The sequence below is a fragment of the Balaenoptera physalus genome (genome assembly GCF_965194825.1).
Source record: "Balaenoptera physalus genome assembly, chromosome: 7".
In the NCBI taxonomy this organism is placed as follows: Eukaryota; Metazoa; Chordata; class Mammalia; order Artiodactyla; family Balaenopteridae; genus Balaenoptera; species Balaenoptera physalus.
In genome coordinates, this window is record NC_138886.1 from 13,774,376 (window position 1) to 13,793,925 (window position 19,550).

Genomic DNA, 19,550 nt, shown 5'->3' on the forward strand with positions numbered 1-19,550 from the left:
TCATTTTTTATCTCCAGTGCTTAATCCAGTTCTCAGTCAATATTTTTGAATGAAGGTTGTTAAACTCAGATCATTTTCCTCTTTAAACAAACCGTATTTTGTCCCCAACCAAAATTTCATTTATGTGAAGTGTGAATTTTATCATCTGGATAGGCTTGACCTGTATTATATGTTTCTAGAGACATTGTTATGGATTTTCTACTACAGGGTGGATTTTAGTATTATGTTAGTATAATTAAGCTCCAGGATTAGTAAATTTGCAAGTATCATAAGCTCTTCAAATCAAAGCTATTATATTGAGATAAAAATACCTGAAAAAAATCACAGTGTATGAAAACTAATTACTAAACAATTTCTATTATCTTGAAAATGCTCAGTTATTTCTGTTTATTGCTTTAAAATCTGTCGTCGAAAAAAAAGTACGTAGGCTATATGCATCTTTACTTACCTTTCCCTCTTTAAAATGGGAATTGATTAGATTTTCTTTGGGTGAATTAAAACCATTTGATGACTTCTGTAATTATAAATATTTTGCTTCCATAGATATGGTGTGTGGACAATTCGAGCTAAATATAAAGAAGACTTTTCAACAACTGGAACCGCATATTTTGAAATTAAAGAATATGGTAATTTCTGACAATTAAAAGTTTACCTATAAAGAGTTAGTATTTTTGCAATAATTCTTTTCATGAATGAACTTAATGCAAAATCACTCCCAGATGAAGATGAGGCCACTTGCAGGTATGGTTAAAAGTACTGCTCAAGGGGGTGGGAAGAGTTGTCCAAATGCCTAGGCTGTAGTTCTAGCTGCCCTTGGTAACCCTGAACAAGCACACCAGTCTCTCTGGACTTGTCTTCCTCTTTATAGAGCCTCAAGAGATGTAGTCCCCTGAGGAACTTGACTAGTTAAGGTCCTTTCCAGAATTATGATTTTAGGAGAAACTTAAACAATCAGAGTTGAGGTGAACAGAACCTGGTAAGACTAATAGATGATTTACTCAATTCATTACAACCAGTTAGTGACAGAACAAGAACATTTGGATTTCCTTACCCCTAGTCCAGTGCTATTTTCCTTCTAGCTCACAAATTCCTAATACATTGATCCAAAAATTTAAGATATTCTTATTTTGAAATCAATCATATTAATGGACTAATAATTAACATATAAACAGCTTAATCTTTCCATTTCTTGTGGTTGTTTACTAGAGTATTTGTGTGCTCTGATATCAAATTTAACTTTCTTTTTCTTGAAGTCATTTTTTTATTCCCCAGGAGACTCATAATAATGTGGCGAATAAACAACATGAATTTTAACAATTAACAAACGGTGACAAAGCAAATTTATTATAATGAAACTCAACTTTAAAAATTATAGGCTCCAAATAACATATAATCCTGACTGATCCCCCTTCCTCCAAGTGTTTTTGCTGCTTCTTGTAGATATCTAAAATTCATCCACCTCTTATTATCTGCAGCCACCCATTGATTTTACCAACAGGCTCCCTCCTGGTCTACCGCAACCCCCGCTAATTGCTGTCTCTGCTTCGAAGATATTCTCGCTTGGTATTAGCCAAAATAACCTTGGAATGCAAACTTTGTCATGTTATTTCTCTATTGAAAAGTCCCCAGTATCTCCTCATTCCCACCTCCTTTTCAGCCTCATTTATACCACTCCAGGAATGGTGACTTTGCATTTGATGTTCCACCTGCCTGCAACACCTTCCCTCTCCCTCTTGCCTAGCCAACTCCTACTCACCTTTCAAGTCTCAGTTGAAAAGCCATTTATTCAGTGAAGTTTTCCCTAAATTCTCTTTCCTGGGAAGGATTCCCTGTACTTATTTATATCAGTTTTCATAACTGTCATCTGTCATTTAGGTGTTTGTGTAATTCTTTGCTTATGCCTGTCTTCCCTGCTTGACTGTGAGCTCATTAAGGGCAGGGTTTGTGTCTTGTTCATTGGTATATCACTGTTGGCAGGAGTATGCAGGCTACATGGCACCTAGGTACTGGATGAAAGGATGAAATATTTTCCTCTACTTCATATCCTGGGGAGAACACATCTGCCTTGATCTTTAATAACATAGGAATGCAGCCCAGAGCAACAAGTTGCATTGCTCTTTTTCTTGTTTTTCACCATCTAGAAAACACATAAGCCATATCTGAAGCCAACTATCTCACTTACTCTCCTGTGTCAGTCTTTGTCTACAATATCAAGGTCATACAATCACCCAATTTTCTACTAACTGTTGTGCAGGTTAATAGAATCTGTAAGCCTCAGTACACAGTCTGAGTTAATATAAAGAGAAGACAGTGCCATTTTGACAGGTGAAATTGTTTTCTCTTGGGCAATCAAGATTCCAAAAACAGGAAAAAACCCTCCTTCCTTTCTGCCCTAATTTTTAATTTTGCATGAAAGTTCTTTCTTGTAGCTAATTGTAAGCTCTCTCTTCTTGACTAAAGTGAGAGTTTTATGTTGGAATTTGGAGACTGGATGGATTTTTCTACTAGACAAAAAAGGGAAATATTAAATAAGCAAGAAATTTCTTTTTCCATTTTGAAAGTAATAAACAATTGTTGAGCACGTACTATATTTGCGATTCATGAGAAGGATGAGAGGGGGAGACATACAAAGATAAAAAGAGAATAGTCTTTTTTGTTTCAAGGAGCCAATACTCTAGTGGAGGAAATAATCGATTGCCTATAATAAGTGCTGAAATCAAAGTATAAGTAAAGTGCTTCCAGTACATAGAGGATGGATTGACCTCTGATTGGTAGAATGGGAGGCTCCCCAAAGGTAGTGTTGTTGTTGATGATAATGATGACAAGGTGGATGTTGTGCTGATGTAACAGCTTATCCAACTAATCCAGAAATACAGTTGGTTGCTAATGATTTAAAGACTACTCTAAATTAAATGGTAATGTTGCCTCTTTGTTTTTATTTTCAGTGATGCCACACTTTTCTATCTCAATAGAAACAGAAAATAATTTCATTGGTTATAAGGACTTTAATAATTTTGAAATTACTATAAAAGCAAGGTAAGAAAGTTTTTTTTTTTTCAGATTATCTAGCTAAACTGAGTTCCAACTCTGGTGACAGTTGCCCAGAGTGAGATGTGTGATCTTTTTCCAGTTTTATTGAGATATAATTGACATATAACATTGTGCAAGTTTAAGGTGTACAATGTGTTGAGTTGATAGATTTATATATCGCTGAGATCTGTGATTTAGTGGCAATGTCTTCCATGACTGATTGAGAAGACACCATGCCTATAGTTTATTAGCTCATACTGATTTTAGCTGATTCTGATTTTAGCTTTGTTGGTTACTCACCAGAGGGGGAAAAAAAATCCTAAAGATTTAAGTTCAATGTGTATGTTTAGGAACCAGCATGACTTAGGATATTGGGACTGAGATATGAAACCTTCACTTCTTGTCATTTTTAATGGCTTAATCAGCCAGCTAATGCTGCATAACTACTCTAAGATCCAATGCCTTAAAACCATAGCCATTTACGAGTCAGCTGGGCAGTTCTGCTGACCTGGGCCAGGCCGACTTCAGTGGGGCTCGCCCATGTGCCTGTAGTCAGTTGGCAGGTCAGCTGGGGGCCAGCTGGTTTACGGAGGTCTTACTCACATGCCTGGCAGCTGGCTAGCAGTTGACTGAAGCTACAAGGATGATTGGACCTTGTGTGTTTCTCATCAACCAACTGGCTAGCCTGTAACAGCAGCAATGCTCAAAGAGAGAAAATGGGAGCATAAAAGTCCTCTTGAGGTTTACACTTTGGGACTGGCACACCATCACTTCCAACACATTCTTTTGACCAAAGCAAATTACAAGACCAGTGCAAAGGAAATAGACTCCCTTCACACCCAAGGAGCTGCAAAAGTGGTGGATACATGGGGAGGTGGAGAATTGGGGTTATTTTTGCAAGCAATCTACCACAAAAGCTTAGGTCATTTAAAAATGACAATATACTGTAGTTATTAATAACATTAACCAATTTATATAACTATATGTGTCAGGCACTTTTGAAAGCACTCTGTATATATTAGCTCATTTAAGCTTTATGAAAACTCTATGAGGTAGATACTGTTACTATCCCCACATTACAAATGGAAAAACGGAGGTACATAAATGTTAAGTAATTTGCCCAAGATCATACAGCTAGTAAGTCACTTGGCCTGTCTCGTTCCAGAATCCATGCCCTCAAATGCTACCCTATACTGCCTCTCTTACTAGCATTTATTGCTCAAATAGAGTGTTTGTCCCTTAATCTAAACCAGCATAAAAGGCTCACTTGACAGAGAATTGTAGAAATTGACTTCTTTTAATGGAGAGACTTACTTTTTTTGTTCAAACTATGAATAAGGAAAGTTAGCTCTTGCTATAGTATTTGCTGTGCAGAAAGTTTTCTTTATTATTACTTTAATTCTAAACTAAAAAAGGAAATATGCAGTTAGAATTTTAAAAAAGAACATATAACTGTGAGATCAGACATGCTGCTTTTAAAGACATAAAAGAAGATAAAGAGCAGCTCTCCGCTGGTATCAAAATCATTGAGGAAGTGATGTGTCCTGTAAGAAAGGGCCCCAGACCTGACTCTTTTGATCTCCTCAAGATCAGTTTTTTTCATCTAGCACATAGTAATAAAAATCTGTACTTTGGCTTTATTATTGTAACTTTATGAGGATGAAATATAACAGTGGATGGAAGGCACTTTAAAGTGTATCAAGTGCTTTATGTAATTTTGAATTGTTATATTTTATCCAGATTTTATTATTGTAACCCTGTTAGCAAAACAATTTTATGGTATGATTGTTTGACAGATATTTTTATAATAAAGTCATCAACGAGGCTGACGTTTATATCTCTTTTGGAATAAGAGAAGACTTAAAAGATAATCAAAAAGAAATGATGCAAAAAGCAATGCAAAGCACAACGGTAAGAGGTTCACTTGTACCTAAAGATCCATCATGAATGCTAGAGATGGAAAGTGACTTCAGAATCATCTAGTCCAATCTCTCATTTTATATAGGTGTGGAAATTGAAACTTAAAATCCTCCGTTGGTTTTTCACTATCCTTAGGATAAAGTTCACTTTCCTTGGCATCAGCTCCCCTCGCCAGCCCATCTCTCCCTTTCTTCTCCCTTGCACTGGTCACTCCAGTTTCTCAAAATTACCCTAGTCTCTCTTGCCTCCAGGTCTTTGCAGAGCTGCTCCTTCTGCTTGGGAATGCTCTTTCTCTTTGTCCCCTCCTGCCTCTTCTTTGCCCAGCTAATTCCTTCTCATTCTTTGTCTCAATGTAGACACACTTTCTACTCCCTCAGGCCTTGAGTCGCTCTCAGTGGAGCACGTTTCACACTTTATTGCAGTGGTTCTCAACCAGGGATGATTTTTACCCCCAAGGGGACATTTGGTAATGTCCAGAGACATTTGTGGTTGTCACAACTGGGGAAGAGGATCATACGGGCACTTAGTGGGTAGAGGCCAGGGATGCTGTGAAACTCCTTCAGGGCAGTGCCCCACAACAAAGAATTATCCTGTCCAAAATGTCAATAGTGCTGAGAAACCCTTCTTATTGTAATGGTTTATTTACTTCTCTATCATTCTCTATGCAAAACTCTTTGGGGGTCTGAATCATTCCCATTGTATGCCCAGAGACAGCCTCATTCATGGCAAAAAGTAGGTGCTCTATAAAAATTTATAAGTGAATGAATGAACTCACTGGGAAGTTATTGGTCCATGGTTAAGGGCTAGTGGTTGCTGGAGCTCAGAGTAGAGCCCTGGTCCCCTTTTCTCTAATTCAGTGTTCTTTACATTATACTGTGGATGGTAAGGGTTCATGTCATGTTGCTCACTGCTGCATATCCACATAGTTTGTATCATCAGTAATTTAGCCTTTGTTCTTTCAAGAGACAGTTTTATTTCTTTAAGATATAAATTAAATGCCTCTTTTTAATGCAAGATTCTATGTTAGATGCTGAGATTTAAAGCTACATAAGACAAAATCCCTGGCCTCATAGCACTCAATCTCAGAAGAAAAAAGAAGGCAAAATATATTTTACTGTTGTGGTTAATAATTAAATAATATCATGTGACTTAACCCCATATCCCATTACCCATTGTGTGTTTTTAAATTAGCGTTTCAAGATATAAGCAGCAAAGTACAAAGTAAATATCATAAAACCCCATAAACTCTCAGTTAAGAACAAAAGTAAGCTGAGAGCTCTAGAAAGATGAATGACTCAGTGATTGGAAGAAGTCATCTTTGCCAGCTAGTACAAAAAAGACCTGTGGAATCAAATGATGTTTAAGACTCTTCCGTGTCAAAATTCTAAACAAATAGATTAGAAAATAACATTCTGGGCTTAACTGTGGACTCATTTACTCTTTAGTGGTGACGATAAAGCATTCCTCTGACATTTGTCTTCAATTGAGAGGCTAGTAAAGGCACATTTTGTTCATTTTTTCCTTATAAATTCTTCTGTGAAATAACTCTTTCATTTTCCCCCTTTAAACAGTTGATAAATGGAATTGCTCGAGTCACATTTGACTCTGAAACAGCAATTAAAGAATTGTCCTATGGCAGTCTAGAAGATTTAAACAACAAGTACCTTTATATTGGTGTGACAGTCATAGAGTCTACAGGTGAGTTTGGTTTTTTTTTTAAACTTTCTCTTGGGAAATATTTAGACAGCATATTCAAGGTACAAATAATTTCTACAGTTCTTTCACAGTTTACTTCCTTTTATAGTTAAGTTTTATTTTTTACATCATTAAAAACTGGGATTAGAGTATAGCTCTGCCACCCCCTAGTCACTGTGTCTCTATTGCCTCACTGGCAAGAATGGGATAACACCTGCCCATTTGGTATTCCAAGTGGGTCTGCACCTTATCTGACGTGAACATCTGGCACCCCGATTTTCTCACCCAGTAAGAATCAAAATCAAAGAGATTATGGGTGTAAAAACATTTGATAAATTACCATGCAAATGAAAGTTATTACTACTATCATTGTTTTTGTCCCCTTAGCTGTACAATGATGGAGTTGAACAAAGTGCATCCTAAAACCCTTTTCTTCTGTAATAGTCAATAATTCTATCTAAAATTGGAGGTAATGTTTCTAAAATAGATCCAATAATAGCATATCCCTCATAGGGTTATGGTGAGGATCAAAGAGTCAGTATATGCAAAGCACTTAAAACAGCACCTCTTCTTCCTCCTCCTCCTCATCCTCCCCCTTCCCCCTCCTCCTCATCCTCCCCCTTCCCCTTCACCCTTCCCTCCTCCTTTTTGTCCTCCCCCTCCTCCCTCTTCCTCATCCTCCCTCCTCCGCCTCTTCCTTCCTTCTCCTCCTTTCTCCTCCTCCTTCTTTTCTCCACCTACTTCTTTCTTAGCATTCTTAACACCTTGTCTAGTACTCTTAATCCTCACTCCAATGGTTTTAATAGTTATTAATTATTACTCCAAGTTGGGTTACTTTGTCTTACTTCTGATATGTCTTGATTACTAATGTAACTTATATTTTCAGGTCTATATTTAATCCCCAACCAACCTTGAACAAATAATTTAACCACACTGAGGCCACTTTTTTTTTCAATAAAATGACTGTTAGACCAAATTATTCCTAAGTCCCGTTCCATCTCTTTAAATTTGTCCTTCTGGGGTAGCAGAATGAAGAATTGAGGTAATTATCGAGTTACTAAGCACTTTGTATGCATCTGATGCTCAATAGATGTGGGAGAATGATGATGACTTTATACTCCCTGCCCTGGCTGTGTTTTTGACATTGTTTTAATGTTTCTTTCTTACTTTTATTTTTCTCAATTTATTACAAACAAATTCAGTTTAAGCAATATTTATTAGGTATGCAAAGAGTGCTGATAAATATGCAGGCTTACAAATATTAATGATGCGTAATCCCAGTACTCAAGTGGTTTACAAACAAGCATTAGCTATAAGACAAGTAAACAAAGAACTCTGAACAACAAGGAATTCCATATGTGCTCTAAGAAAAGTGCTTAATGCTACTGACCTTCAGAAGAAGATGAGCTCCTAGGTGATTGTTGAGCAACCAAGAACGGTGTCCTGAAGATGATTGGTCTTGTCTTGAAAGATAAGTAGGGTTTTGAGGCAGGGATAACAACCAGGATGAAGTGGGCCACCCTTCACAGAGTGAACATACCAAGAGTGGGAGGTGAAGCTTGACCTTTGAGAATAGCAGATTATTCCTTTCCTGAAGTATAGGATATATATGTAGGGGTATTAGGGATGTAATACTGGAAAGGAGTTTGGGGATACTAGAGCTTTGTATATCACTCTTAATAGTTTAGCTTAAGTTTTAGCTAATGGGTAACAAACACTATTGGGGTCTTGCCAGTAGACCCTCTGGGTTCTCTCTACCTCAAGCTCTCCTTTTATGTCTTCTCCACTTCTCTCCATATCCCTGCTCTCTAAAGGTGAATGCCCTGTAAGGCTTAGTCTCTGGCCTACCCTTTCTTCTCTCCTTAGTCTCTGGCCTACCCTTTCTTCTCTCCTTAATGCCTTATACATATTTAACTGAAACTCAGGCCACTGGTGAAAAGTGGTGTCCCTTCCTCGAATTCTTCCTCGGTCCAATCCTATTGCTCTACTTCCACAAGGACCATCTCTGCCCACAAGCCTTGTGCGTAAGGCTTTGGAAACTCCTGAGAAGAGTTTAGACTCTTCTCTGCACTGCCCCTCTGAACCAAGACCCATATCCTACTTGCTGTTGGTAAATGAATGAGTGCAGGAATGGAGTGAATGAATGAATGAGTAGGTCTGTGGAGACATATGAACACAAAATAGCTCCCCACACAGATCAGTACACTCCTAAAAAAGGTCAACGTAATCCTTGTCATTTCTTTAGGTGGATTTTCTGAAGAAGCAGAAATTCCTGGCATCAAATATGTCCTTTCTCCCTACAAACTGAATTTGGTTGCTACTCCTCTTTTTGTGAAGCCTGGGATTCCATTTTCTGTCAAGGTAGATGATGGGGGGAAACTGCTGAATGTGATTATCTTTTTCTAAAAATATGGGGGTGGCAAATGAAAGAAGGATGATGGAGAGGCAAATCACAGAGGGAACTCGTTCTGTGTGTGAAATCTGCCCCTCCGACTATGTGGCGGGCGGTGGGAAACTGCAAGCCAGCTTCAGCCTTGGGGATGATATCGACCCTTAGGGCAGTATCACTATTTAGTAAGATAGCCTGTGTTAAGCATTCCCTAAATGAGCATTGCATTAAATGATATGTAAATAAAACCCATAAGTTTATAGCTCAAAAAACACTAAAGTTTAAAATTATTTGGCAACGTGCTCTTTAAAAGTCTTAAGACAGAGATAGCATTCCTTGAAAATAAACCCCTTTCTCTCACCATTTTTTACTTCCTGTGTGTCTCTGAGGGCGCATTTCTGTGCTTTTCACTCTGCATTCTCTTTGTACATAACTCTGTCTGATCTCATCTCTCTGTATTGTTCTCCATCCTTTCCATCTTGACACTTTCTGTCTGTCCCTGACTCTTTTCTCTATGTTTTTTTTTCTCCTTTACAATATTTTCTCTCCTTCTTCCACTTTTCCTTTTTAAAATGCTGATAGTATGGAGTTAAAACATTCATTTGACCTTTTAATTATATTTTATTGAAGATTAGTATTCTATATCTTATTATATATAATATAAAACATGGTCTATTACATATATGTTTTATTATATTTATAAAATGGACATTTTTATTCCCTATCTTTTACAAAGCTAGAGTAGAATTTTTTTATTCTTTGAAGATGTGTTGCTTTTAAAAATCAACTTTAGGATAATTAAAATGGGTTATTTATTACTTACCGTAGGTCACTGGCCTTTAAGAGAAAAAAATTTACTAGACCACAAGCAAGCTTTGGACATGCTTATAACTTCTTATTATATATACAACATATTTAATAATATATAACATATTACTATATAATGCATATGGTAATTTATAATATATTATGGAGTATATTAATATAATATATAATACAAGATCACAAAATATGTCACTATATAGAATTTATTATTTTAAAATATATTTTATATATTTCATATCACATATACAAATAAATAATATAAAATATATCTTTGTGGAAATTCTATATGTCCATATGCATGGCAATGAGAGGTAGAGTTTGAGAAAAAAAAGATGCATTTATTATTTCTCATATCCAAGAGAATCATTCCCAGAAGTGATTGCCTCATTTTTTCCTTTATCCAGTTCTCAACCAATTGAACACACACAGAAATTAAATAGCAGAAGACCTTATCACATCTACTTGGCAGACCTAATGTGATGATATTTATATTCTGAGTCTTCTCTATATACAGGGGAATCCATTCAAGAATGATTTAACTAAATAAGATTAAACCTTTCTATATATAAGCTGAGAAAATGCTTCTTTTTCCTGAATTGAATATGAATAATTTATACATTGGTGAGGAGGAGGGAAAATTATTTCAGAATTGTTATGCTTTAAAAGAAGTGATGAGCTCTTGAAATGAATTTGGACTGTTCTGACAAACAGGTGCAGGTTAAGGATTCACTTGACCATTTGGTAGGAGGGGTCCCGGTGACCCTGAGTGCACAAGTGCTCGATGTAAACCAGGAGACATCCGACTTGGAGTCAAAGCAAAGTGTAACACATTCCAGTGATGGAGTAGCTTCTTTTGTGGTGAATCTCCCATCTGAAGTGACGGTGCTGGAGTTTAAAGTGAGCTGAATTCTCCTGTTAAATTTTCTGGGACAGTGTGTACTTTTGACTGTGTGTTTTGGCCAATGTGCAGAACAAATGCGGCAGATTTTATACATGAGTCCAGTGAACAGTTCCACAATTTTGCATCCAAAAAAAGAAAAAAAAAGCACCAGAGGCAATCTGCAAATTCATTGAATGGTCCTTGAGGAAGATAAATCTATCAATTTTTTATTTGGGGTGAATTATTTTCTCTCATATCTGTAAGATTGTATTAGAATCTAGAAGTATCAAAATAGGTATAGCAGTGGAAATCAGTGATAGAAATATTCTCTGTTTCCCACCCCCCAACTTTTTATCTCTTTTCAGGGCCACAAAAGAGCCAAACGTGGAAGCCTCTCTTTTTTCCAGCTGTATGAATCACTCTACCTTAGAGCTCCTTAATAGTCTTCTCTCCCAGCAAATAATATTTAGGTTCCCAATCCCAAATAAAAAATGAGTAAGTTAGTAATGCATGTCAGTGACCCCAGCAGGCATAGATTCACACTATCATCTACTGAGCCCGTATGAAGTGCTAGGCATTGTGCTAACCATTTTGCAGCTGAGGAAACAGAGGCTTTTAACCTTTCTTATGGTTAAATAACTTATCCAGACTTAATAAATGATGGTACTCAAGAGGCAAACCAATGCCTATCTCACTCCAGAGCATGAGCTATTAACCAACCCCTCTGCTGTCGAAGGCCGATATTGGTGCCATGATATCATTTCTGCCCCACTCTGTTTGTAAGCCCTTCTCTGTGCCACGACTTCACAATGAAACTGGGCCAGAGAGTCTGTGTGATATCCATTCACGACTCCTGTCCCCAGTCCTCAGGACCTCCCCACTGCTACCCTTCCAACCCATAGGAAAAGGAGTCCCCAACTCACCATGACACTTCAGGAAGGGTGCCAATATTTGTTCCACGAGCATCTTTCTCTCTTCACTTCACCAGACTTTCCCACCATGGCCCACAATCCCATATTATCCCAATTATTGTCCATAGCCTTTGTAAAGTTACTTGATACTGCAGCTGTACAAACACATTGGAGTAATGGATTTCTTTTTTCTTTAGAATTTGGTGTTGTGAATTTTACAAATTTATAAAGCAAAGAAAGGAATTGAAAATGTATGTTTCACGGAAAACATTACATCACAGTCCATGTATCATTTTTTACTTTTTTCCTTTTCAGGTCAGGACTGAGGACCCAGATCTTCCAGAAGAAAATCAGGCCAGCAAAGATTACCGAGCAATAGCATATTCATCTCTCAGCCAAAGTTATCTTTATATTGACTGGACTGAAAACTATAAACCTTTGCTTGTGGGAGAACATCTGAATATTGTTGTTACCCCCAGAAGTCCATATATTGACAAAATAACTCACTATAATTACTTGGTAAGTATAATAATGAAAGATTTATATCTATCTATTCTCCCACCTGATTTTCCTTTGCTTATAGGAAAGCGTTAGAATGATCCCTTACATATATTCTTACAAAGCACTTTCAAAAACATCATCTAATTTGATAATCAGTTTTTCAAAAGCCCTTGAGACAGGGCATGATTTTCATGACTACTTCACAGATGAGGAAACTGAGGGACAAAGAGGTTAAAGACTCACTACAGTCACTCAGCTGGGAAGAGGAAAGTGGTGATTAGATTAGACCTGGGAACCTCTGACTCTGTGTTATATGCCTTTCACCAAAGACAGCCTGATTCCTCCATAGAGAGACCCTGATTAAATTCTCACATTACCTCTGCTCTACTTCATGGCCAAAGATTACACGCCTAGACCCATTTAAAATATGTGCATTTCATTGGAAAAAAGAGGGGACCCAAATCCTGCTCTTAAGGGTTGAGTCATATCATACCTGCTCCAGCAACATCCCTGTTACATCACTTAAATTAAACGGAGGTGTCAGTCAAGGCTGTCAGTGAAAGGTAGGAAAGAATGTAAGAAAAAGGTTAAGGGTTTCCTGACAGTTACCCAAGAAATGGAATTAATTATTCTGATGATCAGGCCAAACAGGTGATGATGATTTTTTTCAACAGTTTTGAAGAAGAAATTAAAAAATAAATGAGGACCATACTGACTGATGAATAATTAGGGGACTTGTTTAGGGACTACGTACCAAAACCACATATACAGTCCTGTTCTCTAAGGACAATTTAAGGGATCTTTGAGGACATTTTGGCTTCATATGATTTTTAGGGTTTTATTTTTTTAAACTTACACCTCCAATTTAGAACCTAATCTCTGGCTTTAAAACTTAAGGCCAGAAATTAGGGAAAAATAAAATGCACTCTACCTCCTCATCTATATTTTTTAATCAACTAAACAAGGAGATGTTAATGACAGTGTGATGACTTCAAACAGATTTGAGGTCAAATTTTAGCTCTCTGAATTCGTAGCTAGGTGGTTTTGAACTGAAATCAGTATGACATTTAGTTAATTCCTGAACCTCAGTCCCTTTATCTGCACAATGGAGATAGTATTCCTATCCTTCTGGTTATTATGGGAACTAAAAGAGTTAATTAAATGTAAAGTTCCTGGCACATAGTAGGCCCATACAGTGTTAACTTTCTTTTTCTTTAACGTAATTTCTACTCCAGCTCCAAGCTCCATCCTGAAGCAAATGTTTTGTTTTTGTAATTACTGTTGCTACTGCTGTTTATTTTTAGATTTTATCCAAGGGCAAAATCGTTCACTTTGGCACAAGGGATAAACTTTCAGATTCAGATTATCAAAGTATAAACATTCCAGTGACACAGAACATGGTTCCTTCAGCTCGTCTCCTGGTCTATTACATTGTTACAGGAGAACAGACTGCAGAATTAGTGTCCGACTCAGTCTGGTTAAATATTGAAGAAAAGTGTGGCAACCAGCTCCAGGTAAGCCACAAACTGTAAGTCACAATCCAACTTTCTTCTGAATAAAGGGGCTGTAAATGCAGCTATCTGTGAAGTTTTTGTGTCATACAAATGATATTTTCTCTTTCAAATGACCTTATAGGTTCATCTGTCTCCAAGTACAGATACATATTCCCCTGGCCAACATGTATCTCTTAATATGGCGACTGAGTTGGATTCCTGGGTGGCTTTAATGGCAGTGGACAGTGCTATATACGGGGTGCAAAGAACAGCCAAGAAACCCCTGGAAAGAGTTAAGTAGTGCATGGCCTTGGTTACTGGGGTGGCCCTATGCAGTGCTTCACAAAGTGTGGCCACTAGGGTAAGTCGTGGGGGAAGAATTAAGGGAAGACTAGACCTGCTTTTCTGTAATCTACTCAAAACAGTGACTCTTAGGAAGGTAAGCCATCCTCACGTTAGTCTCTAAAACCCAGGTCTGTCCATTTTTACTTTTCCAAGTATGGAATTAAGCACTTTAAAAACATATGCCATGATAGCAATTACATTCATGGGCAAAGTGCCATTGATTGGGAGGGTTTGGAGATTTGGGAGCAGGGAGCTTTATAGTAGCAGCAACAGAGAAGAATGAATAGGCAACCACTGGGGGTTTTTTGGGTTTTGTGTCCTTTTTTTACTCATTAAAATCTGTGGCCCAGAAGAATCTGAAAGTGATTCACTTCCCCTAAGTTCCCATTTATCTCCCCTAAGCTCTGCTTCTATTTTCTAGGCTTGAATTTCTTTGAAGGAGGAAGACAGAACTGAGAAACTATTAAGTTAAAAACATTCAGAAAGGAAAAAACATTTGGGGTCAAAATTAAAACTGGAAAAAGCCTGCCCCCGCAAACAAGTTCTCACCCACTTAGAACCTAGAGCCCTCTTCCCCAAAATACAAGAGATTGTGCTCTTTTTTTCTTTTAGCGACTTAAAAATTAGCTTGTTTATTAATTCATTTATTCATATATTCACTCATTTATTCATTTTTGGACATTATATTGATCACAGTATGCAATCTGTGTACAAAACAGCATGGGGTCGACTTCAAAGAATCACCTCATCAAAGCTTAAGACTTAGTTCTTGATTTAATTTTGAATAGGTATGTATTTCTAAATACAAAAGGACAAACTAAAGGAATGCAGTTGGGAAATTTGGTCTTTGCCCATTTGATAAATGAGTGGGCTGTGCATTTCACAGATTTGTTAGAACCATGTAACAACTTGTACCTTTAGTTTTTCATAGGAATGATTTCCACGTCTGAATAGGCTCACCATTTTGCCTTTAGTTAATCCCTAAGAATTATGAAATTAACTAACTACCTCTGGACAGGTATTTGAAACTTTAGAGAAGAATGACCTGGGCTGCGGGGCAGGTGGTGGCCGCAACAATGCAGATGTATTCCACCTGGCTGGACTCACCTTCCTAACCAACGCAAACGCAGATAACGCCCAAGAAAATGGTAAAACACTCAGTACTTTTCGTTTATTCTTCAAATTGATTACTGAAATTTACACGGATGATTTGCCTCCCAGACCTCATTTTTGTCCCTCCTCCAGAATATTCTCTACACTGATCTTATAATGACATGACTAGGTAACGCCTCTGTATAAAATGTTTCATTAGCCTTCAAGATAAAGTACGAATTCTTTACTGTAATACTCAAGGCCTTCCACGATCCTCTCGCCAGCTCTTTCCAGCTGTTTCTCATCTCACTCTACATGACCTTATGTCTAAGCCATACAGAACCAAGTTAGTTATGGGTGGCACTAAGCTATTTTACATCTTTGGGCCTTTCCTTATTAGGACTGCTTTCCCTTTTATTAGCCTGGAGAAGCTAGAAGAAGAATCATCTCCTTGATTTGGCCTCTTCCCCATATAGAATTGATCATTGCCTCCTCCTTTAATAGGGGGAATACTATAGGGAGGACTAGATCTATTTATAGCAGTTCATCACTGTACGTTCTTACACATAATTACACATCTTGTCTCAGTCACTGCACTGGGAGCTCTTTAAGGGCAAGGACCACATCTTTTTTTTTTTTTTTTTTTTTAATGTTTCTGTTGCCTAACTTCTTTTTTTTTTTTTTTTAAATTAAACCTTCCTTACAACACTTCTTAATTTTATTTATTTATTTATTTTTGCTGTGTTGGGTCTTCGTTTCTGTGCGAGGGCTTTCTCTAGTTGTGGCAAGCGGGGCCTCTCTTCATCGCGGTGCGCGGGCCTCTCACTATCGCGGCCTCTCTTGCTGTGGAGCACAGGCTCCAGACACGCAGGCTCAGTAATTGTGGCTCACGGGCCCAGTTGCTCCGTGGCATGTGGGATCTTCCCAGACCAGGGCTCGAACCCGTGTCCCCTGCATTGGCAGGCAGATTCTCAACCGCTGCGCCACCAGGGAAGCCCAAGGACCACATCTTAATCATCTTCTTTCTGTGGTTTTAAAATTGTTCATAATTATACATGATACTATTATTTGCAGTAATATAAACACCAAAAATAATTAAAATACCATACCTAACAGAAACATGGCTCACTCTAAAAGCTTAGATATTTCCTTGTAATCAGTGGATCAAAAAGGTTGCAGGATTCAAAACCAAATTCAGATCAAACAAGTCAAGCTGTGTGACAATAGATTGTGAGCTCCTCTACAAACAAGTCATATTGAGATGTGTGGTGTGCGGTGCCTAGTCGAAAGCAGGCTCTCAGTATTTGTTGAATGAATGATGTGAATGTTTTAAAAAGTTAAATAATTTCAGGGAATTTTGTAGTTTTTGAGATTTTATCTCCTTTTTCCCCTTCTTTTTCTTTATCTTTTTAAAACAGATGAACCTTGTAAAGAAATTCTCAGGCCAAAAAGAATGCTGCAAAAGAAGATAGAGGAAGAAGGTACTCTAAAAGTTTCATGTGATTGTCAAAAGGTTATGATCGTGTCATTCAAAAGCTGGAGAAAAGTAAACATTATCTAATTTCTCCTAATTCAAATAGAATGGGTGAAAAGAAAGATATGTACAGACATCTAGCTCACCTCCCCTGGAAAGGTTAATCCAAATTAATCCAATAGTTCATTTGCCATAACCTTAATCTGAGGGAATAAGTCTTTGTTATTTCTATCTCTAAAATATAAAAGATTAACTTTTATTTGTCACAAATATTTCCTCTCTGCAAACTTCATCTAGTAATTAAAATCACATTCTTCCATTTTATTCTAACAAAATCCATGATTTAAGTAACTTTGAGATATACCTGGAAGTCTATCTCTTATTGCATGCATTTAACAGTTAAGAGTATTTTAGATTATTTGGTGGGGGGGAAATAATCCCAACAGAAATTATTTTTAAGTATTATTTAAACAGAGATATGATAATTGGCAATGTTACAATAGAAAGAACATTGAACCAGGAGTCAGTGCCCTGAGCTCAACTAATAAGATGTTTATAGTAGTACAATAATACTTTCCATCTGTATATGAGTCATTTTAATTCTAACCTTCATTCTAAGTTTTAATGATATGAAAAGAGAGATACTGATTAATCGAAGCACTTATGATGAGGAAAGATGCCACTGGTGAAGAAATGTTTGAAACCACAAACCACAAGAAACGTTTGAAAACAATAGGATATTTAGCTTGAAGAAGAACATACTTGTATAGTGATGGTAACTATCTTCAGATATTTGCAGGCTTCTCAGATCATTAACTTATTTTACTCAAAGGGTGCTGAACCCAAGGCACCAGTTTCAAAAGTCAGTACTCAGCTTAGTTGCAGGAAGCCCTTAACCATTTAGTGCAAATCAGAGTGGACTACCTTATGAGGCCACATTCTCCCATTCCTAGGGTAGTTCCAAAGTGGGGCTGGACAGTCAACTAGCCATGGCTGTTGTGGGGCTGGGGTCCTGTGACAGCAGAAATCCAGTATCCCTCAAGAGCCTTTCTAAGCCTGAGATGTTTTGACTCTATGCATAATCAAGGGCACTTGAATTATTACCATTTCAGCTGCTAAATACAAATTTGCAAAGTTGAAGAAATGTTGTTATGATGGAGCCTATCGTAATGATGATGAAACCTGTGAGCAGCGAGCCGCTCGGATTACGATAGGCCCAAGATGCGTCAAAGCTTTCAAGGACTGTTGTGCCATCGCAAGCCAGTTCCGTGCTGAAGAGCATCATAAAAATATCCAATTGGGAAGGCTACGTAAGTTTGACATTTTCTATTGGAAAATATGGGGAGCTTGATGTAATTTTATGCTTCCGAAAAAGGTGGTTTACATGCTCTATTTAAAACGGAAAGTAGAAAAGATAACTTGCAAATGCTGTTAAGAAAAAAATTTTGTTGTCATTTTTGGGAATCAGAAGAGGTATATATAGTACAGAGTAGGGTGCACTAGTCCATAGTCAAGACCCAGGCAAGTTTGAAGCTGACTCATTCTATAAACGTGAATGATTATTTATCCTCTCTGAGCCTCAATCTCCTCATTTTTAAAGCAAGAAGCTTGGGCCAGGTGATCTCTAATATGCCTTTTTTTAAAAAAAATAAGTTTATTTATTTATTTATTTTTGGCTGTGTTGGGTCTTCGTTTCTGTGCGAGGGCCTTCTCTAGTTGTGGCAAGCGGGGGCCACTCTTCATCGCGGTGCGCGGGCCTCTCATTATCGTGGCCTCTCTTGTTGCAGAGCACAGGCTCCAGACCTGCAGGCTCAGTAGTTGTGGCTCACGGGCCTAGTTGCTCCGCGGCATGCGGGATCCTCCCAGACCAGGGCTCGAACCCGTGCCCCCTGCATTAGCAGGCAGATTCCCAACCGCTGCGCCACTGGGGAAGCCCTCTAATATGCCTTTGAGTTCTAAAATTCCATGGTTCTGTGATATTACAACCATTAAAGATTCTGTTTATACCTATACTGACCACATATAGCAAAAGATTTCTAAATGTAGCATAACCTTAAATGTACTCACATAAAGTTGAAATCTTATTTCAATTTCAACCACAATATACATTTTCAGAATTTATAGAACTCTCATTAACATGTTTTCAGAACTTTTAGGACTTTCAATTCATTTATATACAGTCAAAACAAACAAAAGCAGAGTGACAGATCCTGTTTGATTGTTTTGCTTAACAGTATGTCTTTTGTTGTTGTTACTTTTTTTCTTTTTTTAAAAATTTATTTATTTATTTATTTTTGGCTGCGTTGGGTCTTCGTTGGTGTGCACGGGCTTTCTCTAGTTGCGGTGAGCGGGGGCTATTCTTTTGTTGTGGTGCACAGGCTTCTCGTTGCGGTGGCTTCTCTTGTTGCAGAGCACAGGCTCTAGGTGCACGGGCTTCAGTAGCTGTGGCACATGGGCTCAGTAGTTGTGGCTCACGGGCCCTAGAGCGCAGGCTCAGTAGTTGTGGCGCATGGGCTTAGTTGTTCCGTGTCATGTGGAATCTTCCCAGACCGGGGCTCGTACCTGTGTCCCCTGAATTGGCAGGAGGATTCTTAATCACTGTGCCACCAGGAAAGCCCTTAACAGTATGTCTTAAATGTCATCATTCTGAGTGGGTACATTTCTGCAGAAATAAATTCTTGTGGCCATTTATCAAAACCAGGTTATTAGATATATTTAGGCTGTTCTCAGAGTTTTGCTTATTACATGCAGTATTTTTTATGAACAATCTAGTACATATCGATTTTTCGTGGTCCAGTTTTTCAACTCTAATCATCTGGGTTGGCATCAGCTGCCTGGAATTCAGCCTCTGTAGCTCCCTCCTCTCTGTCCCTTGTTCTAGACAGCTTGGCCTCCCAAATTCCCGTGGGTGGTGTTACAACTCTGCCAGGGTCTGTATGGGTTTCTCTCCCTGCTCTAAAGCCTGTAAACTGCCTCCAGACAGTAAACCTGGATA

The 19,550-nt window shown here is 37.9% G+C and overlaps 1 protein-coding gene across 1 annotated transcript in view; it reads left to right on the plus strand.

Moving 5' to 3' along the window:
- C5 (complement C5) overlaps positions 1–19,550 on the plus strand; it is an 81,635-nt gene that overhangs the window by 16,313 nt on the left and 45,772 nt on the right. Inside the window, exons 6-17 of the mRNA XM_082468515.1 lie at positions 544–626; positions 2,946–3,036; positions 4,827–4,941; positions 6,522–6,648; positions 8,891–9,006; positions 10,571–10,756; positions 11,966–12,169; positions 13,456–13,665; positions 13,787–13,936; positions 15,008–15,137; positions 16,500–16,562; positions 17,668–17,865. Of these exons, the coding sequence (XP_082324641.1) occupies positions 544–626; positions 2,946–3,036; positions 4,827–4,941; positions 6,522–6,648; positions 8,891–9,006; positions 10,571–10,756; positions 11,966–12,169; positions 13,456–13,665; positions 13,787–13,936; positions 15,008–15,137; positions 16,500–16,562; positions 17,668–17,865 (1,673 nt within the window). The remainder of the gene's footprint in view (positions 1–543; positions 627–2,945; positions 3,037–4,826; positions 4,942–6,521; positions 6,649–8,890; positions 9,007–10,570; positions 10,757–11,965; positions 12,170–13,455; positions 13,666–13,786; positions 13,937–15,007; positions 15,138–16,499; positions 16,563–17,667; positions 17,866–19,550) is intronic.